The following is a 22929-nucleotide window of genomic DNA, read 5'->3' as shown; positions in this document are numbered from 1 at the left end:
AAAATTTCTGTAATTGTGGGTAATTTCAACAATGTTCTAAAGTCCTAGGAAAGATACAGGATAAACCCTAAAGGTTCTTGTTCAAGCAACAAATAAGCTGAGATCAATGACCCTGAGAAAGTTAATTAATTAAAATATAAGTACCCTGGCTAGCAAGGTGGTTCAGTAGATAGAGTGAAGATCTTCGAGTTAGGTGGAACTGAACTCAAATCCGTTCTGACACTTACTAGCTGTGTGACTTTGGGCAAGTCACTTAACCTTGTTTGACTCAGTTTCTTCATCTATAAAATGAGCTGGAGAAGAAAATGGCAAAGTACTCCTGCAAGAAAACCCCAAATGGAGTCACAGAGAATCTGACCCAACAACTATACCCTGATTTCTCCTCAAAAACCAACCTCATAGAAGCTAATCAAATCAAAACCAGCTTCATACAAACCAACCTCATACTAACTAATCAAATAGCAAATTAAAGATTAAGATTTATTTAAATTAATTAAAGATTCATTAAAACTGGCTAAGATTAAGGCAAATGAAGGGTAATAAAACTGCTGAATGGGAGCAGCTAGGTGGCACAATGATTAGAGCACTGGCCCTGGAGTCAGGAGGACTTGAGTTCAAATTTGACCACAGATACTTAACACTTACTAACTGTGTGGGGCAAGTCAATTAACCACAATTGCCTCTCCACCCCCCCCCCCCGAAAAAAACCCACCTCAGCTCCCCCATAACTATTGCGAAGCTTTGTCCATGTCAATAATAGTGTATATGTGTGTTTGTGTTTATATTTTTGAAGAAAAACCAGAAAGAGAACTCAGCTATCTCTATGTTCACATGTACATTACATGCAGACATGTGCACACACACACACATCTCTCATTGTTCTCTGCTAAAATTGATGATCCTTTTGAAATAAACATCTTGTTTGGGAAAATGCTGAATATCGAGTGAGGGAAATGCTATTGAAGGATTCTCTCCATTAAGTCATTCATTCACCCGGGAAGTGAAATTCTGCAGCCCCATAGAGCCTGATCACTCCCCCTAGCCACAGTCCCAGAGACTCCCCACTTTTAGACGAATTGTGCATGTGAGTGTGTTTTTCCATAGGAACATTTGTATCTTGTTAATAGGAGACAGATTATACATGTTCTGGGATGGAAGCAGCAGGACTCTTGTTTCAAGGACTTGGGAGAAGGCAGCCTCACGCTGGGGATGATTGACTAGTCACACCACATGCAAAACAGCAGGCAGCCTGCTGGCTAATTACCTGTCTATTTTCTTGTGCATATCACTTTTGCACATTCATTCTACCATAGTTGTTTGGTGCTTTTGTAAAAGGTCATAGAACTTTAAAGCCAATACAAATTCGCATATTTTTCTCATAGTTAAGTAGCTTTTTTTTTTTCTTTTTTGTGTGTAACAAATGCAACGACAGAAGACTGACATATCTCATCCTAGCTTTCTGATAGCTTTACCAGGTCAAATTGCAAAGGATACAGGGGGACTCCATAGCTCTTGACAAGGGCTTTTTTTTTTTTTTTTTTTTTTTTGGCTCTTCTTATTTCTAAGAGTTCGAATATCAACTCAACTTGAACCTTAATGTCTTGCTCTGAGCCACTAGGTGGAGTTCCTTTAAAATTAGGGTATTTTTATCCTACTAGAGTAAAAAAACAAAACCAAAAAGGCCCTTGAAAATTGAGGGCATTCTCTGACATCTGACTTTTAAATATAAAAAATCACAACTATAGGAGGGACTGATTATTTAAATTCTCTGAGTTTTCTGCATGTGGAAAACTAGTTATGTGGAATTGGAAAGACAGAACCTGAGATTGGACCAAGTCATCATAGAAATATTTTATTAATCAAATATATTTACATTTCTTTGTCATTTCTCTTGAAACATGTCCCTGTTTTTTTTTCATTTAAACACAATGTAGTCTTTGCAGATTATATCACAAGAACACAGCTACATGCATGACTTAGTTGGTCCTTGGCAGTTTTTTTTAAAAAGATGCAATTCTATGAAGTAAAAAATGCAAGCAAGCTGTTTACTCTTCTAATTACAGCATAATAAGTATTCTTATTACAACAGACAACCTTTACAGCAAACTGTACACACAATATGCACCAGCTAATGGAGAGTATTTGCACCTTCCTGATTGACTATTTGTGTTAAAAATGTCCAAAGCCCACCCCCAAAGCATAGCAGAAAACCAGCAATGACCTTAACTGATTTTAATTTTCTCATGAGTTTATTGAAGATGTATTTGGAAATCCAATAAAAAAATTGTAGTAAGCTTAAGACAAGCACCTTATAGTACCTTGTAATAAATGGTTTTTTTCTCATAATGGTGTTTTCATTCAAATGTCATTAGAACATCAAAAGAGGGTAAAACTTGGTAACAGGTAATTAGGTCCACTAATAGCCTTTACATTATAACCTAAGTAAATTTTGATGACATCAGATTTCAAGCTAATTCTGCTCTCCCAGAAGCAAAATTTTGCATCAACATTTGAGGTATTACTTTGCCACCCTCCAGATATCAAAAGAACCAGAGGAAGGCTTACACTACAGTGGTATCAATTTCTCCTGGCTGTGTATTGACATAGAAAGCCACAAATTAACATTATATCTGTTGTATTATACTTTTTTGCTTTTTGCTAAACATTTCCCAATTACATTTTAATCTGGTTCCTGTAGCATTTGGGAGTTTTGTAGGCCCCCTTGCAGTAGGTAAGCTTTGAGTTTAACACTTCTGGTCTATAGCATATTGGGTGGGTCCTCTATGGATCATTTAAGAGAAAGATACAAAGGAAATTTCTATTCAACCTTCAGAGATCAATCCTAAGGAATTATCTGAGGCACAGAGTGGTTAGGCAATTTGCCCACAGTCACACAGCTAAGTAGTATCTAATAGGGTATTTGAAACCAAGTCTTCCTTACTCCAAGTTCAACATATCAAATGGGTACTTGCACCAATGAGATTGTGTCTCTTAAAACAAGTAGGAAAAGGATCTAAGGTGAGGGTCGCTATTTAGATAATTGCATTTATATGCCTGGTAGACTGCACTACTTGCCCTTTCATGGAGTTTGCCATGAAAGGAAAAATTCCTTAGAATGTTTTGTTTCATTGATCACACAGAAAGAAATGAATAATTATTTGGTATGAGGTTTTTCAAGATGGATTTACTGAATTGGTAACTACTGTATTCTGCACAGTGCAATAGTTTTGTTGGTGGGATGTATTTGAAACCAATGGGTCTAGGTTCAAATTCTGGCTCCACCATTTACTACTATCTATGTGACTTTGGGGAAGTCACTTCTCTTTCTAGATTTCAATTTGTTCATCTATAAAATTAAGTATCTGGTCTAATTGGCCTCCAAGGTTCCTTTCAGCTACAATCTGTTGCTATTTTTTTGACAAGCTCTTGATGAGTATTATTTAAAATGAGTATTCTCTTAGGCATAGGGACCTCAAAGGATATGCTGAAATTAGATATGGAAATATGAAAATTCTCCTGCTGCAGATATCTATCATTAACTTACTGGAATTTATGGAGAGAATTTTTCAATAGAACACCACAGTGATAGGTGTACATGGTTTGGGGAAGAAAGATCCTTGTGTGACAGCTGTCAAGAAATGGGACACCATTAACAAATGCAAAAGAAGGACCTTGCATTTTACCGTCAGATATTAAAAGGTTTGTCCCATATTTGGGACGATATATTCAGATCTCTTGTGGGAAGTCCTAGAATCCTGGGATCTTAAAATTGGAAGGGATCTCGGAAGTTATCAAATGTAAGTCTTATCAGAAACTGGGATCCCATATATGGTAGCTATGACAAGTAGTTCAGTCTCTGACTTCCACCTTTAATAATTTAGATAGAAAATAGCAAACACTATATTAAATAATTAGGAAAGTTACTTGTCTTCTGATCAAACCAGTTTGGGTCTTTTTTAAATGCCAAGTAAATGTATGTTTTAAAAAACTCTAGGGTATATCCAAGCTATGGATGGTACCCAAGAACCTGTGGATTTCAGGGAACTTTCTCTTTCTCAACCTAATCTAGGATTATAATTACTCCATCTTAAATCCACTGTACCTGGCTGTTTTAACACTGCTTTTCCCCATATAAATCTATATTCTTAATGGACACAACTAAACAATCACTTCATGGATGCTTGAGAGGGATTGGAGGGGAGAGACACACAGCATTCAGTCACAGCAGAAGAAAGAAAACAGACTAAGTTGAGCCAGGGTCAGGATGTGTTTTTAATTGTCAATACTTTTCAAATCTTTTTATACTTGGTATCCTCCAATAAAATCTGCTGCCATCTACTTAGCCATTTCAATGGCAGCCCAGCATTTTAACAGGGTTTTCCTTTTAGTAGGAAATTATAGCTGCTACTTTGTTTTTGGTTAAATACATTAGAGCTATAACTAGTCATTTTTGAACCAAGAGCAAGTTACAAAAAGCCTTGCCTGGAGCAAGCGGCTCAAAATACAGCAGAGTGAGACCAGATGGTAGAAGGACCTTACCTGGTCTGGGGCTCCAAGAAGTAAAGAAGCCTGTGCCATCTGGTAACTTCCTTTTTTAAGTAATTATTCTCAGTAACCAAGTGCTAAACCCATTTTCCCCTCTACACTGCTGAAGGATTCAAAGCCCTCTCTATTTTGGCAAAGTCCTGGTTGTCCAATCCTCATATTTCTGAAATGCATGGTCTGAGATTGCTTGCAGGCAGCATGAATCTAAGATTTAGAAATTCTCAACTACAGCGACATTCATTTTAAGAGCAATTTTCTTTCCATAAGCATATTTCATAAATAAATTGCACCTGTGTCTGGTAATTAAAAACAGACAAAACAAAAATAAATAACAAAACACACTGTTCTCAATTAGAAGTTGTATTTATGACTTTGAGAAGAGTGAATTTTCTTTCTTTAACTGATTACTGAGAAAAGTGTTTGGGCAGGAAATGGAAAAGATTGCTAAATGTTAAAATGTGCCACAGAAGGTACCAGCTTATTAAAGAAACACCAACTTTCAGTCTCCTTTTGAATCAACTTTTCAGTGCTTAATAAAGTGGCGACCCAATGACAGGCACAGCATATTCCCATGCACTGGAGCCCAGCTGAAGAAGTGTGCTTGGGTTTCTTCATAAAGGGGCTCTAGTGTTTCTCCACCAATTTCCAATGTTAAGCCTGTTTCTCTGTTCTTCTGTGGATCATATAGTTTTAATGAAACAATAGAAATCTATTTCTTAAGAAGATAAAGTTAGACTTTTGATGTTAAGTGCTAAACACATCTGTAGCTTTACAGCCAACCTATTTAGGGCAGATCTCCATAGATGTTCTGAAAGAGAACAGAAGTCAGTTTGTCCTGCCTCTGTGGATTTATATCTCACAGCTGACTTGAAGATTTCAAGGATATAATTAATCTTGGATGACCAACGATAATACACAGCTCTCCTTGGGAAGTAATGTCTTTTTTTGTTTTTTTGAAAATTCAGATAAATACTGGTGATGGACAAATCTCAGAAGATTCAATCTTGGGTGGATAAATGTTTCAGCATTCATTTATTTCTTCCAGTTTCTCCAAACCTCTTAACCTAATGTGGAAAATCCCACAGCTTTCTGGAGCCTTTTGTTATCACCTAGGGCAGGTCTGTTTTTTTGCTTATCTTTTAGCATTTCACTTCAGGGAGAAGCCTGTGAAAAGTCATATTCAATCCAAACCAAGGAAGGAAGCCAAAGCCACTTATTTTCTGAAAACTTTTCTTCAGATCCACTGATTGCTTACTAATCCTTCTTCCCTAGGCATCCTTAAATGTCCTTAACATATTGCTGTGTTTCTAATATAAGGATAACTTGTTTTTCCTTAAAGAAAGGACTGCAAACAGCAGGAAGAGAAATGGAGAGTTGATAATTTTACTGGAGATTTGTGAGGGGATTTTCTGTTTCTTTGTTTATAAAGCTGTTGCATAGCAGTAGTGACGCCCTTTCCCCTGCCTGTCAGTTTTTTAGGTTAGGGATCCCAGGAATGAAGTATCAGTAAGCAACTTTTTAATGATAAGTCAGCCTGTGCACACATTTTGCAAATTCCAATGAAGAACTAAACCTCCTTGAGGATACATAAGGAATTCTTATAGTATCAATTAAAAAAATTAAAACCACAATTTGTATTTATCTACTGTACAGTAGACCCTCAAGAAGCACTCCAGACACAACCAGAGACAATTCCACTGGAGGCAGCCAGCTCTGAGAGAAATCAGTGGATATCATCACAAACTGAGAAAGTATTCTGTTGTTACCACAGTAAGTGGTAAGAAAGCAAGGCAAACCTATACAGGTACGTATCTATTTCCCTCTCCACCTAGTGGCTCACTGACTTCTTGGCATCATTTCCAAGATTCAATCTACACAGGCAAGTCAAAGTCAGCCTGGTTATACACAGTGATCTACGCTTGAAAGGATGCTTTCTGATCAAAAGAGAAGAGTTTTTTCTCTCCTTTGTCCTTCACATATTGTAATGTCTCTGGTGTCTAACCCTAAAGGACTGAATACTCACATAGATAATCACTTGCCTAGAATGAAAATACAAACTCATGTAAATTATTTTGTTTCTTGTGGGGGTAACCTAGCACAGTATGTTATAGAAGTTTCAAAAATATTGATTTACCAAATGAACAAATGAAGGAAAATTTGCGGGATGATTAAGTTTCAGACTTCTTTAAAAGAATGAGTTGGAATGGGATGGATTGGGTCAAAGTAGGTGAAAATATCAGTTTCCAAGTTCCTGAAAGGTGGGAACCCAGATATATTTCCCTACATCCACCACATTGCTAATACCATAGCTTCAGGTACTGGTTAAATTGAATTATGTCAATTAAATAAAACGATAGCTGTATAACAACTTATCATCTTTCCACCGGGGGCAGATGGGGGACTTCATAATACAAGTACTAAAATAATTGCTTACAAGGAGACTTGTGACATAGGCTGTAATAATCTCTGCTACTGAGAAGGCTGAGGCTGGTGGGTTGCTTGAATTTGGGAGTTCTCAGTTGCAGAAGGGTTAAAGCTGATCAGGTGACCACACTAAGTTCAGCACCCATATGGTGGCAACCAAACTACTTGAAAAATGGCAAACTGGCCCCGGTCAGAAATGGAGCAGGTCAAAGTTTCCATGATGGTTAGCTGCTCTTCCAGCCTTGGGGTGATAAGATTGTCTCAAACTAATAATGGGAAAATAAAATACGTGCTTAGAAAACATTCTTAAATATTGAAGGAGGCAATGCTTAATACTAAATCTTAAAACAGGGAACACTCAGAGCCCAATTCCTATCACAATGCAGTGATGCCTATATTCCCTTTGCCTTACAAAAATTTTCAGAAGATTCTTGTTTGGGTGGTAAGTGAGGAAGAGATAAAATATGCTTAAATAGAATCTACTGTCCTCTTTTTATTTCAGTACAGCTTAATGGTAAGGATAAATTGATAAAGCTTACTGCTGGGAGAGGCATGAGACAGATGTATTCAACACCAGCAATATGGTTTTCCATATCAACCATCTTCTTTCTTTCAGTAAGCAGAGTTTTTAGGTTTTCTTTACACGATTGTTTCTTGATAAATAACAACTAGGAGTTCTCTTTGCTGATGAGATCACAGGTTCAGAGGAATAAAAATAATCAAAAATTGCCACCAATGGAAGCTAGTTATTGTCACCAACACTTTCTCCTTCTATGTTCCTTTACTGTCAATTTTCAAAGTACAGAAATGAAACCATTGTCTGGATATTTAAAGTGAACTTTTTAATTAGTCTTAAGTATCTGTGCAGTAAACATTATTAAACACTTGCTATGTATGTTAGGCCCTGTACATTTCGGATGAAATTCTTTTTAGGCTGAATTATTTCAGTAATTATCTTCATTTTGCTGAGTTAGACCTGGCATTATTTACAGACTTCTGTGAGATTCTTGGCAGTGTTAAAACTGCAAGTGTCCCCATATGCCTGAAAAACTATGCTTTTCTATTTTCTATTTGTTCAGACAGAAAATATTTCCTTGCCAAATCTGAGAGCAAACAAATGCTAAAACTTTCTTTTAAATATCAAAGAGGGAAAAATAGACAAGTGAGGTCAGAATGTGAAAAAAGTTGAATGAAAATGCCTGCAGTATTCCAAATGTATTCAGCATCAACTAGCAAAGACATGTGGGTTATAAGGTCAATTATAATTGAAACTTCTTTTTCCTCTCCAGGTTTTATGAACTAAGAGAAAAGACAAGGTCTCTCTCTCTCTCTCTCTCTCTCTCTCTCTCTCTCTCTCTCTCTCTCTCTCTCTCTCTCTCTCTCTCTCTGTATTCAGACACCACGATTCATATGAGAGAAGCTCTTCTGAGCTTATTTGAGAGGCTGCACCAAATGTATCTAACTCAAAAATCTGAGTAACATTAATTTTAGGACCTTCAACTCTAATTATCCCTTCCAAAAAGTGTACCTAAATGTGCCATCCTTAAATTCTGGAATTCTTGTTCATTTGGGAGACGTGGTGTCCCATATATTTACATTTGCTTACCCGCATTGAATTAACCTCTGGGTATCTCTTCTACTATTCTTTCCATTGTAGGAAGGATTATAAAAGTTAATAAAGATCCCCGATACCTCAGATTTTTTTTTTCATTTTTTTTTCAAGTCCCTGAGGTTAATGCCTAGAATTATTTTTTTAATCAAGAAAAAGGACAGCAAGTGAGTATTTGGAAGAACTTAGGTGATTTAAGATTGAGAACTTTAAGTCTGAATTAGATCATCTTTCCTGTGGCAAATAAAAACTGCAGTAGCATTTTCTTAAGAACTCAGAACTTAATAAGAGGCAAGCTGTAGTCTTATTATTCTATTTTAGATATGGAAATTAGTCGCAGCGGGAGGAGGGGGAGGAACTGGGGGAGGAGGTTAAAGATGGGGAAGTAAAATTAGAAAAAGACTTTACCAAGAAAAGGAAAGCATTATTGGGGTAAGCATGTCATTCTCTGATCTTTAAAAATCAATTGAATGCAATGTAATATGTTTCTATATGGTGATGAAAACAGAGAGCTAGTAGTCTGGGTTAGTCATGGAAATGCCAGATGTCCCAACAGTGTGTGACTTAGAAATGCTACAAATGAGAGGTTTCTACAATCAAGAGAATCCTTGGAGAAAGATTCAGACTTGAGGAACTGGTATAATGGCTGGATGGGTCCCTGCTTCTTGCAGTCCAAAAGGACAGTGGTAGGAAACCCCTACCGCACTATCACAGAATACTAGGTCAACCTCTGCACCAGTTGTATCCACAGGCCTGTTAACAGAAAGAAATTGAACTTATGTCCCTAGGATACTGACTACCTTACTCTCAAACAAAAAACTGTGAAATTCTGCCCACAGGGTTTTCTCCTTTTAATCTATCAGTCTTTAAGGAAAAGAATTAGTTAAAGGCCTGAGGAACTGGGCAGATAGCACCCATTAATAAAAAGAGCTACTCTATGTAGCCCCTGACCTCTGTGTTTTAACATAGTGTTCATGATGACCTAGTCTTTCTATGGATCACCTATTATTGGGGTTTAGGCACAAATTCCAGCACTCAACAAATAAATGAGAAAGTAATTCAAGACCTCCACAGACTTTGAAGGAGGAAAGGCTCCAAAGAAATAATGAAAGCTTTGAAGGTTGAGTCTTGGTTCATTTGGGCCTCTGCAACAATTAAAAAGAAATGCTTGAAACCTAATATTGGACATCTGGCTTCACATTGACAAACTTTATTTCAGAGTTTTATAAGCTAAAATGTTACTGAAAACCAGTTTCCTTTACTAGCTGATTTGGAATAATAATACCGTTTTATGAAGCTCTGCAATTTTAAAATGCCCTCCTTATCAGCAATATCCTGACAGGACGAAAATAATTCCTCTGTCCCTCTCTGCCCTCTCTCCCACTCGTGAATTTTACATCGTTTTCTTCCTTTTCTGGCTTCTCCTTCTACAACACCAGGCTGTTGAGCAAATGGAGCCAAGTGTGGAAATGATGAGCATGGAAACCATGGAAATGAAATGTCCTTCAGTCTGAAGTTAACACTACCTAGTAAAGGTTTTTGCTTCTGTTTCCAGAGGACCCCTTCAGGTGTCATACATCACAGCCTGCACTAAGCCAAACCAAAATGAGCCAGTAGAAAGAAGGATTTTACATCTGGGTCCACTGAGTCATGCCACTAAAAAAAGTACAGCAAGAAATAAGTCCATGTGCATTCTCAGTCATAACTGTGGGCCGAAGAACCCATAAGATTCCTCACTTTGGTTCTAAATAACAATTCTTTTAAAAGCTTTTAGAAATAAAGCAAATACATGATGGGACTAGGAATGTTAGCTGTCCCAGGTTACTTGTCCACTGAAATAAGTCTCATCCCTAGTCATAAATAAATAATTTCTTTCCTGGTCTCACTTCCATGCCAGGATCAATATCTCTTAACATCTTACTTATTTTATTACTGCTTTTGGTTTTCTGGGGCTGATTGAAAGTTGCTCAGAGGAAATCTTTGGTTTTGCTTAAGTGTCCGTGACATTTAATCATGACTTTCCTTGCAGTTTAATTCCAACCAGTCAATCAGTTAATCCACTTCAATTGATTCTGGGCTCTCTGTTATTGGCTTGCACTCATTGGGCATCCGTTGGTGTCGACTCAGCTGGGTGGCCTGCGTGAAGCTCCTCTCACACCTCTCGCACCTGGTGGAGGCAAGAGAGAAAATTGAGACCAGGGAGCTGCTCCTAGGGGGTGATGGGCTTTGTCTCATCCTGCCTAATCAGAACAGACACTCCAAAGTGGCTTCAGATTTTACCGGCTCAAGAGGTTTAATTGGTGGCTCATTTCAAGGCCTTGATGCCTATGATGGGACAAGGCCTGTCTGATTCAGAACACAGGGATCTGTCAATAGGCAGGGGGAAGGTGATTTCTCCAGAGAGGCCTGTCCTGCTGTAGCTCTGATCACTGTCAGTTCAAATAGATAAAGAACAAAAAGAAATTTTTAGGAGTGAGCCATCAAAGAAGCAGCTTGTCTGCAGTTTTCTGCTCTGTAACCCCAAGAAGAAATTGATGACAAATAGAATTTCACCTTCTGCTAATTTAAAATCAGAATTTCAACTTCTGTGAGTCCAGGAGCCCCAGGATGATCATCTCTTAGTTTAGAAACAAGAGGAAACGCTGCATTTATTTACAATGCTGTGGGAAGTTCTCTGCTTTTTTTTTTTTTTATAAGTTGCCCACATTAACAACAGCCCAATTTTATTTGGGACAAAAATATAGCACTTATATATTTTAAGGCTTAAAAAAAAGCCACAGCATGAGCCTCAAGAATTCAGGAGAACAAATAATGGGATAAAAAGTGAGGTTCTTCTTCTTCACAATGTCTCCAATCCTTAACAGAAGTAAGAATGTAGGAAAATTGGTGATCTTCCCAAGCAGTGAGCTACCTAGATCTTCCAATCTTTGTGGTATATTCATTCACTTAAAAAAATGTTTGCCTTCAAACACTGATGCCCACCAATGAATATAATTTTTTTTACACACAAAGAAGTGACATTATAGGTAGTCAGCTATCGTGTGAGCCACGGTGGTGCTTGGTGCCACTATCTGCCTACATGCACAATCAATTATCAGAAATGGCTGCCTTCCACATTTTAGCAGCACTCCTTCATATTGCTTTTTTCCCTTCCCAAAATCTTCAGAGAATAGGAAGCTACAGGGAATTTCCCACTATCCACTATACTAAAATCCTTGTTCATGAAGTTATCTCTGTTTTCTGGTGTCACTGTGATTGGAAATCTCAACAGCACAATCGCCATGATGAATTTAGACATTCCTCATCCACCTGGTCCACCTGGGACCAAGGCAAACAATGCTCTCTGCTCCCTGCAGGATATTTTCCTTTCTACTCTTCCCTAAATTACAGGTGTCCTGCCACCAAAATAATTATTTGTGAAATTTAGACCAAGTATTTGTACATAGTTTTGAAATTTTTGTGTAGCTTTTAATGAGGAATCGTGTGCTTGGGAGTTAGAGTTCTTAGATTTCGTGTTCATTCATCAGGGTCCCTGCACCTGCTGAATGTGTCAAGGGTGCATAAGTTGTGTTTCTTTGATTGTCTTTCGAGGCTTATTTTTAGCAGCCTGCTTCACTGTTAAAAACTGCACTGTGATCTTGACAAATGTAGAATGTCAGCTTTAATGTATCAGACCTATCAGCTCAATGAAAATAACTCAGAAGTATTGATCACTTAATGATTTTTGGTGTATTCATTAACGTCTCTGTGCAGATCATCCTCCCTCCAGAGCTCCCGAAGTGCTGATGACACATTAGTGTATTGCTGATTGTTTATTAGAAAACTGATTAGTTACTGGATTAGTGTGTCAAAATATACTACCTTTCATTGCTTGACAAACTTTCAAATTATTATATTCCTTTTTATCATGAAGGCACTTGAATCAATTTCAGTGAGAGGATTAGCTTGGACAATTTTGAAGCCTAGCACTATACCTAACCTGGAATTTTGGCTTTTCAATACTGTGGGTTTGAATATAGTGTGTTTATGGAGTAAGGTGTTCAGGATAACATGTATGGAAGAAACCATGTGGGTAGGTACCTTTACATACTTTTTAGACCACCTACAATAAGGAAAGAACACTACTTATGCTAGTACTGGCTAGCTGGGAGCTCAGAGACCATCTAGTACAGTAATTCTCATCCTTTTTGTGAGAGTTGCATGGACCCATACGACAGCCTATGGACCTCTCGCAGAATAATGTTTTCAAGTTTATAAAGTAAAATATGTAGGATTATAAAGCAAACCAATTTATATTGAAATGAAAATGTAATTTTTTTCCCCATACAGGTCCACAGACTGCTCCTGGAGGGGGCTGGTAAAAATATCTGTATGCTGGTAAATGTTTAACAACTGTCCATCTAGAGGGAGAAACGTATGCATGAATGCTTTTAAGTGTCATTAAGTGTAAGTATAATTTAAGTGTAATTTGTGTTATTAACATTTTGTACATCATTTTCTTTAGACTAGACAATCAACAACATAAATCAAATTCTTGCTTATAGCATTTGTCAATTTCTGAGGTATAAATGCTTACACTGAAATTTTAACAATCAACTCACAAGCTGGTTAAGGCTGGCTCTGACACACCTCTGGAATTAGTTTAAGAATGCTAGATCTATATTAACCTCCCCATTCTACTGATAAGGAAACTTAGGACAACTAGCTTTAGATTTTCCTCAAGCGCAAGAACTTCCTTCTGCCCAGAGGTCATGCCAATTAGTGAGAGCTGACTATACGCAATCAGACTCAGCCCCAAACTGTACTTCCCTGCCATGTTTCTGTCATGCCACCCTGAAACTGCATCTACCCAAGGAAGCTGTGCTGACTGGGAAAAGCTCACTACATCTAGCCAGCTCCAGCCACCTGACTAAGCTCCACTGACATCTTCCCTCCATGCTTCCTTGAACGGACCCCTCTCCTCCTCTCACCATCAGGATATTAATTAAATCAACAGTAATAATTGCTTTGGAAAAAGGTGAGTCAATTGATTGTACTATGGCTGTACTCACCATGCCTATGATTTCACCCTTTGCTGACTACCATGCCCCTATATGCACTGTTTCCCCTATCAGAACATAAGTGCTTAATAACCATTTATTTCCTTCCTCCTTTTTCTCCCCCTCTCCCTCCTTTCTTTCCTCCCTCCTTACCTCCTTCCTTCCTACATTCCTAACTTCCTAAATTCCTTCCTAAGGATATATGTGCAAAGAAAGTGCAGTGGGAGTTCTCAAGATGTAACTATTTTACAGGAAGATCATTGCTAAAAATAAATAAAAATCCTCTAGTGTAGTCTACATGTCTGCTCCCTTAGAAAGTGAGCAGGTGAGTATAAGGTGAAAAGGGAAGAACAAGTTACTGATTTTAATTTGCTTTACTGGAAGATTCACCTTCTTGGGGTGGGTAGAGTACTAACAAAATCAGGTGACAATAAATATTTTACAACACAAATCTGTACTGTAAGAGATTGGACAAAGGAAGTTGCAATCTTTTTTTATGAGAGAAGGTGCTCAGGTTAGATGTTCTCAGGGGTAAGTAAATGTTTAACAACAGCTCTCCAGAAAAAAAAGTGTATTCATGACATATTTTAAGTTTAATCTGTGTCATTAGCATTTTATCCATCATTCCACAAGTCCAGATCATGGAACAACAAGCTATAGTTCCACCACAGTCTGTTTTTGAAAATTCTGCAAAATGATTAACAAAACACTAAACCAAAGCCCAATTTATAATGCTCACTAGTTTCCAATGTGTAAATGCTCAGCCTGAAAATGTAACAATCTTTCCTGTAGGCACTGGCTCTAGCATGCCCTTGGGTGTTCATGAGTTGACGGAATACATCCTTTTCTCTGATATCATCCTTTCATGAATTCAGAAGTAAACACATAGTGAAAACTATAGGTTAAAATACAGTCCTGTACTGGGAAACTAATCCTGAACAATTTTCAAGCCTGGGTAGATCTGCCCTTGTATTTCATACCAGTGTGATGGGATGAAGAGGCAAAGATGATAATGTTAATGGCAAAGTAGTTGGAAGAAAGGACATGTTCTTGAATTTTTTCCTTGTATATTCCACAGACAAGAATGGGATATGAGGGATGGATTGCATGCTCTGAGTTAGTTTGCAGAAGGCAGAGTTTTTGACAGTGAAACCAGAAAGTTTGACATGAAACTCAGAAAGTCCTAAAAATTACAGCAAAGAAAAAGGAAATAATATCCGTCCTTGACTTTGTATCATTCTGAAAGTCATGAGTAAGACTAGATTTGAACTGACTCTTCACTTAAGTAGGTGACCATTCAGTTTCAATCAGGCAATGAACATTTATTGGTTACTGTGCATCAGACATTGTGATAAGCACAGGGGATACAAAAAAGAAGCAAAACATAATCTCTACCCTCAAGGGGCTTACAATCTAGCGAACAAAAAAAAATGTACAATAAAGGTACATACAGGATAAAGAGGAAATAATTAAAGGAGTGAAGATACTAGAATTAAGAGGTGTTAGGAAAGGCTTCCTGTTGAAGATGGGATTTTAGTTGAAACTTACAGGAAGCTGGGGAAAGCAGAAGGCAGAAATGAAGGAGAACATTCCAGGCTTAAAGGACAGTCAGAGAAAATGTCTGGAGCCAGGAGATGGAATAGCAAGGAGATCAGTGTTTGTAATTATACTATAAAGGGTGGAAGTGGGGGCATTCTATCCCTCACATTCACACACATACTCATGTACACATGTCCACATACACACCTCGATTAATTTTATTAAGGTAAAGACACCTCAGTTGGGGTATATCACAGAAATCAATCAATAGACTTGATTAGGTACTAATGAGGAAAAAAAGTTCCATCTCTACTGTGACCCATTTATCAGATGCAAACTATCTCTCAAGAAGGAATTATTATGACCTGGGAACTATAAGATAAAAACAATCCTGATTCATATGTTCAACAGTTTGGGAGTAGGAGGATTCTAGCCTTAGGAGGGTCTTGTGAAGGTCCTGTTTAAGAAAGCAACAAGGAAAAGACATTGAAGCTACTGGAGTTTACAGTGCATTCATCCAGAAGCAAAGAGATAGACTACGAAAGACACGAATATGGAGAGATAGTCACCCAAGAGAAAAGATAGCTTCAGGAAACCTAACCCCTCAAGGTAGAGATAAGTGATAGCTATGAATTTAAGAAAGAAGTAAATTTTGGGAGGGAGCTGATCCAACTGTCCAGCAAAGAGCTGTACCCATTAGAAGCAGCATGAGGATCCTACAAAGAGAAAAAGAGCCTCTGGTACCAAGAGTTGTGAGTTCACCATTGCCACGTAGGTATCCTACACATATATCTCACTACCGTCATACACAAAACTTAAGCCCACTCTCCCCTTCTATATGTTTGTGGGACAATGTGCCCCAGACTTTTGGGGGAAATGTTTTATACCAATTCATCTTACAATACCACCTCAGCACATGTCTTTACTAAAAGTGAATTCACAATTCATTGATTATTAATGGAAAGCTTACTAGTGGGAAGGCTAATAAGCTATATTAACAGGATATTAAGAGCATCCTTACTATCAAAGGTAGTTTGGGATCTGTCTCATGTTAGAAGGAAAAGAAAAAAATGGGATATTTTTTAATTCAAAAGGGAAGCAGCAAGAATGTTAAATTTATACCACATACTTGTCAAAGCGAATTAAATACTACATTTAGCTCCTGGTCGAGGACCCAGCAAATAAGTAGGTAGTAACTCAATGCAAATTTATTTGTTTGCCTCTGATGTTTGAACCAAATATTTAAGGTCTAAAACTTTAAAGTAAGTTGTTTTCTTTTTGTAACCAAGATAGAGATGAAGAACATTTCCTTGAATACATTTATAACCTGAATGCAGATTTCAAAGGTAAAGCATGAAGTAGGCATCAAACAAATCTGTGGAATATTTTGAGGTTTGTCCATTTATGATGAAGACAGAGAACGTTCTAATAAGTACACATTTTCTCTGACTTGCAACTACTCATACTGTAATTATATGACCATCTAGTTCCCCATGACCTCTTAGGCCTACATATGCTGCAAAATAAACCAGTCTTTGCTCTGACCTTTTCATTTTGGTACATTTCTTTTCATTTTTGAGAGTACAGTTTAGGGCCAAGTTTGGATACTTTGATCTACACTCAAGACCGGCAACATATAATTAATACTAACAATGGCACACATTTTATGAGGCTTCACTGTTTATAAAATACTTCTCCCACAATATCCATATGAGTTGGTAAATGTGTTCTTTAGTAAATATTAATGCTTATTAGAATAAAAAGCATAGCAAAGCAATAAAAGAAATTCAGACTTCTTGACTTTAAATCTCATTCCCAATTAGTAACCTTCTCCTTCTATAAACCTTAACAACTTTCTAAAAATCACTTTATATCAAAAATCTCCTAAAAAATTTCAGCATTTGTTTCCACCTGCTGTACTATACAGAAGATCCCTTACCCAAACAGAGAAGCAGAAAAGACACCTGATTTTATAGACATTTCCATACATGTATACATAAATACACACACATAGAGACAGCATGGCTTAGTAGAGATGGGGCAAGCATTGAAAATAGAAGCCAAGGTTCAAGTCTTAATTCTGACACACATTAGTTGTGTAAACAAGGGCCAGTCATTAATATCGCAATTACACAGGAAACTTTCTAAATCTCTAATGAGTTTCTACTCTGTAACAGTAATGGGAATTCTTTACACTGATGAAATAAAAGGCCTGGACCTTCCCCTACTGCACATGTGTATGTCCCAAGTAAGACACTGGATACCCCATTATCAGAGATGTACACACCCACACATACACACCCACACCCAGCAGAGGCAGCCTAATGGACAGAAAGCTGGCCTCAAAGTCAGGAAGACCCAGGCTCACATCCTGCCTCTGACCTATACTGGCTGTGTGACCCTGGGCAAGTCATTTAAGCTCTCAGCAATCTAGGAAGCTCTCTAAAAATATAAGTTGAAGTAAGTTATATAGAAAGAGGGAATTTCCTTACCCTAGTATTTCCTATACCTGTGAAATCATAGGTCTAGTCTTTATCTCTAAGCACACGCATATACACACATACACATATACACTCACACACATATATGCAAGGCATACTATTTAGAGGGCTTCACCTTTTCAAATGCAGTTTTCTTCTTTTAAGATATAATCTTTAAGTTAATCCCCATTATTTGAATAAATATAATTAATGTTTAGTATGAATCCCATTTTGCTGACTACTCTGTAGTGGGAATTTTGTGAATGTTTTGATTTGTGGGATGGCACAATGAAATCTCTTTAATATTTATGAAATCCAAAAGGTTAATGGTATCCTTGAACTACACATGACTGTCTCAGGACTGGTTAATTCTGAGTCTGTATAGTAGAGATAAAAGGACTTAACTTTCTCCATTTTCCTTAGAGAAAGGTGAATGGTTTCTTAAATGGCTCTTAGCTAGGCATGTGGCATATCATGAAGTAAAACTACAAATAGCATGAACCTTGACATGAGCAATAACAGAAGGAAAAGAAATCTGCTCAATATATCCGGGCCTGGCTAAACAGTTTCCTTTCACTGATCAAATCTCAGTCTCTCTGTCTCTCTGTCTCTATCTGTCTCTCTGTCTTTCTGTTTCCCTGTTTCTCTCTCTAATCTCTCTCTAACTCTCACTGTCTCTCCATCTCTTTCACTCTCTCTCTCTTTCACACACACACCCGCACACATACACACACACACACATTTTGAGAAAAGCACCATTTTATGAAATCATAATATGATAAATTAAATTTAAGCAAAAATGTTAAATCTATTGGAAACATGACAAAAACAGGCTGTTAGGGGGGAAAATTGAGTGGAGTCAAAGAGGTTACACATAAGTAACACCTTAACATTAATAGAAATCTATTTTCCATTTTGACCCTGAAACCTCTTCAATTAATTACTAAAATCTATTTACACAGCTACTAGATAAAAATCAATCTGATTCCTAGCACCATATTTGGTTCCCTCCTGTGAACTGCTTCTTTTTTTAAAAAATAGCTTGACTTTGAAAGATCCAGATTTAGAATGCTTAGGTGCTCCCTGGCAGGACTTACTCACAAAGTTCTATGATCAACATCCTGGAAAATATAAGATTATTATCATTCTCATCCACAGAAATGAGGGCAGAATTTGTGACTCTTTAATGTCCAAATGCGTGAGCTGTCCAAAGTCAAAGGCACTGACAAATTCTACATTGGAATAAGCAGACTCGCACCTGGTCAGCATATGGCTCATTGTTCCTTTTATGGAATCAAAATAATACTAATTGCCATTGTTTTCAATTATTAATTAATGCCATAAATGAAACCAAAGGAAGAGGGAAATGGAGGGATGTTACTAGGTTAAAAGAAAATGCTCTGTTCTCGATAAGCAAAACAAAAATTTTCATTCATTTTCCCCTCCATTGGCAGGACAATAAGGATGTTTGAGAGTCAAATCAATTGGATTTATTCTTATCCAGGTCATTGTTTGGTCTCAGGCAGAAAACAATACCACTCCCTGCCACTTGGTCCAGATATCCAGAATGACACATTATTTAAAGAAGCAACCTTGTTAACATGTTCCTTCTTCTTGGCTGAGACTGAGCATAGGGATTAATCTCCACATTATTTTACACAGTATTAACCTTGTTTCAGTTCTTTGGTTTGTCCCTTAGTAAGGGCACTGATGCAGGATCTCTAAGCCCTTTTCCTTTTTAAACAAAAAATTAAGACCAACATAGGAAAAAATAATAAATATAAAATTTATTATAAATAATAAAAATAAAAAATAATTCAAAAGGTTTCAAAACAATACAGTTCTCTATACATAATCAGCAAGAGCTGTATCAAGGATCATTACAATCTTGTCAAAGCTAAGATTTCCACTGCATGTCCTGCGTCAGCTAAAACTAAAACTGTTCTTTGCAATGCTCTTTCTACACCAGTGTTCAGATCTACTTTCTTTTCCATCACCAGAAACTCTGACAAGAACAGTGATGCTCCTTGTTTCTGGTTCTCTCATCAACGTAGTAATTTTGAAGCCCTAAAAGCACACTAAAAGTACAGTCACAATATCTGATCTAAAGTTAAACATCAGGAGGCATGATCAGTCTTATGCCTAAAACCAAGCAGTTTAGTACATTTGAAGGTGGAAGGGAAGTCATTCACTCAATATCTTAAAGAAAACTCTTCCTTTTGAAATTATTATTCTGCTGTCAATTAATCACAAATATACTTCACTAGTAAATTAAAAGAATATAACTCGAAGGACTTTTCACAGAATCTCCTCATGAATCTTAGACTCAAAATTTTAGAACTTGGAAGGGATTTAAAGAAGTTATATTATTTGAAGGTAAAGTGAAGTTTCAAAGAGGTCAAGTGACTTGCTCAGTCATAGAGTGATTGACTGAACCAAAACCCCAAACCAGGTATACAGAATCTTATTAGCCTGAAAAACATACAATTCTTTTTAGAGCCCAGATTTTGATCTTCCAGGTGCCTTAACCACTAGTTGGTTGAGAAATACAGAATGGTGCTGGGAACCCTACCCTTTTTTTCCCTACTCATGAGAGAAGCTGCTAGAAATAGGTGAGAGGGGAAGATAGCTGATGTCTTAGTCACTTACTTGAAGGGTTTTTCTCCAGTATGAGTTCTGATATGGTTGTTGAGGGTGGTAGCCCCAGCAAAGGCACGACCGCAATAGCCACACTTGAAAGGTCTGTCACTGGAGTGGGTAACCACATGGTTCCTCAGTTCAGAAGGCTGGGAGAAGGACTGGGAGCAGTGACCACACTGGTAGGGTCTGAAACAGAGACACAGCCTGATCATTACTGTCTGCTTCAACAAAAAGAGGAACTCCTTACCTTGTGAGAAGGGGCCAAATCTTTTGACAGCATCCCTAAAGTTTTTTGACTGTGTATCCCATCAATAGTGCACTCATCTCTAATAAAGGAGTATTTGCTTATTTATAAATTATATACATGTATAACTCTATTAATAATAAGGTATACTAATAAAATGTGCACAAAATGGAAATTAAAGATTAAGATAAAGTGAAATGATATTTTTAAAATAATGTCTTGGTTTTAATCTGTATTAAAACTTTTTGCTCTCACTAAATAATAATAATGGTACTTTTTTGTGAGAGAAATGCTATGGAACATATCTCATTACTTTTGCAAATGACTTTGTAATTTGAAGGTTCAGTTGGAAGTTTAGCACATTTCATTATTTAATGGTTGCCATAGCTATCAAAGATACCTCACAAAAATATATAGATTGAAAAGGAAGGAGTGCATCATTGCTGGTACTTACTAAATCATGATATCCACTTTTCCAATCTCATCCACTAATTATGAAAAGGTTATTTGTTGAAATTCAGCTTAGTAAATTTACATCTTCCCTGACATGTCATTTGTTTTTATAAACTAACTGGAAGGTGTTGCATTTTTAGATGTTTAACAAAAAGTTTCAAATTTCCCTGGTATTCTTCATTTGGAAGATTTTGAATCAAGTTAGGAAATATTCCTAAGTTTTAAAGTGTACAGATATGGGGATTTTTTCTTTTAATAAGTGACATACTTGTATAATTTTCAGGAATCCATAGTGGAGATAGTTAAGTATCCAAGAGGAGAAGTTGGTCAACAGTATTAAATACTGCAATCAGGTCAAGAAAAATGAGTACTGAGAAAAGGCCATCATATTTTGGCAATTAAGAAACTGTGGGTAATTTTTAAGAGGGCAACTTTAGTTGAGTCCGGAGTCCAGAGGAGGAAGAAGAGGAGGTTGAAAACCTAGGAAATGGGTGGTGACCTGGAGGGTAAAGGCAAATTAGGAAGAAGAAAAGATTTGGAAGACAAGATAATGCAATGACATCTGTTATGCACATTGCAACTTATTTATCCTCTGCTTTGCAATCTAAAGAAAGAAAAATGTTGGGGCAGTCTTACAAGCCAGTATCCTACCTGCTGAGGGCTCCTGAAGGAGCCATCAAGTTATCTAGGGACTAGGGTGTAGGGTCTCTTGGAAAGAGATGAATCAGAGCTATTATGAGTACTTGGTCCATCCACAAAGCATAGAGATGGTATTGTTGTATTAGAGACAATGAATGAATGAATGAATGAAAATGAATTTATTTACTATGTTCTAAGTTCTTGAGTTACAACCATAAACAAAGATAGCTCCTGTCCTCAAGGAGTTTACATTCTAAGGGAAAGGCACAAAAAGGAGGAATGAAGTACAGGGAGGAGCTCTTTTGCAAGTAGACTGACAAAGCCTTTGGAGAATTGATTCTAGACCTGGAAGAGACCGGAGCTGGCAGTGACAGTATGCATGCATGCCAGGGAGCTGGCAAGAAGATGCTATTGAAGAAGGAGAATAAAGCAAAGTGAAGCATGACAATTCTGGAGACTTTCAAAAGTGACAAAAAATCAATGATTATATGGTCAGAGATGATTGGTTATCATAGAGAAATGAAATATAACTTTATCTTCCTACTTTCTAATTCATTGATCACACACTCCTGGCTGTTTCCCCTTGTGGGTCAGATCATGGCCATGGCCCCCACTTTGGGGCCTAGACTTTCAAAATGGAGTATACAGAAAGGATTTTAATGATTTGTTGTCTATTTCTTTAGTGTCATCTAGAAATTACTTATACAACACTCTAATGTAAATCAATTTCCAAAATAAGTCAAATGTATTTTCAGTGCTGACAATACGGTACCAAAACTCATTTTTGTAAAATTTCCCAACAAAACTTAGACTGCGTTTTGTTGCAGAGAAGTACATGTTTGATCAAGTAGAATGCTGAAGAGAAATCTTTCTGGTAAAAAGAAAAAAAGATTTCAATGATACAAAATGGAATATATTTACATTATGCTTTTTACTTGCAAAGAATTTTATCCCATTTATTGTCTCCTTTGAGCCTCACACCATCTCCATGAGGTAGATAAAGAGCTATTATTACCCACATTTGATAACTAAGGAAACTGAAAGTAAAATCTAAGCTGACCAAGATCCAGGGAGAAAGGCCATCTTTGGGTGACTGACTTATATCATGCATTTTTATGAAAATATGCATTTATGCAGTTCAGGTTCTTTCTACAACCACAACAGCTGATATGCGAAGACAAAAACCGAAGGGACACTTTTAAAATGTCTTATAATTAAACATGCTTTCAGATTTGAATTTTAGGTTATTTGCTCCTTTTACAAATTAACAAAGGTACTATCCATGAGAGGCTTCTCCCTGAAAATCTCTGTTTAACC

At 37.1% G+C, this 22929-nt stretch overlaps 1 protein-coding gene across 2 annotated transcripts in view; it reads right to left on the bottom strand.

The window, feature by feature from the left end:
• Positions 1–1836: 1836 nt before the first annotated feature.
• PRDM6 (PR/SET domain 6) overlaps positions 1837–22929 on the bottom strand; it is a 170124-nt gene continuing 149031 nt past the window's right edge. For both annotated transcript variants that reach the window (XM_072597171.1, XM_072597172.1), the window contains exons 7-8: positions 20286–20462; positions 1837–10745 (exon numbers count right to left, since the gene is read on the bottom strand). In XM_072597171.1, the coding sequence (XP_072453272.1) occupies positions 10631–10745; positions 20286–20462 (292 nt within the window). In that variant the 3' untranslated portion in view covers positions 1837–10630. The remainder of the gene's footprint in view (positions 10746–20285; positions 20463–22929) is intronic.

Source organism: Notamacropus eugenii, chromosome 3 (assembly GCF_028372415.1).
Source record: "Notamacropus eugenii isolate mMacEug1 chromosome 3, mMacEug1.pri_v2, whole genome shotgun sequence".
NCBI classification, from domain to species: domain Eukaryota; kingdom Metazoa; phylum Chordata; class Mammalia; order Diprotodontia; family Macropodidae; genus Notamacropus; species Notamacropus eugenii.
This window is presented reverse-complemented; position numbering and strand designations above follow the sequence as displayed.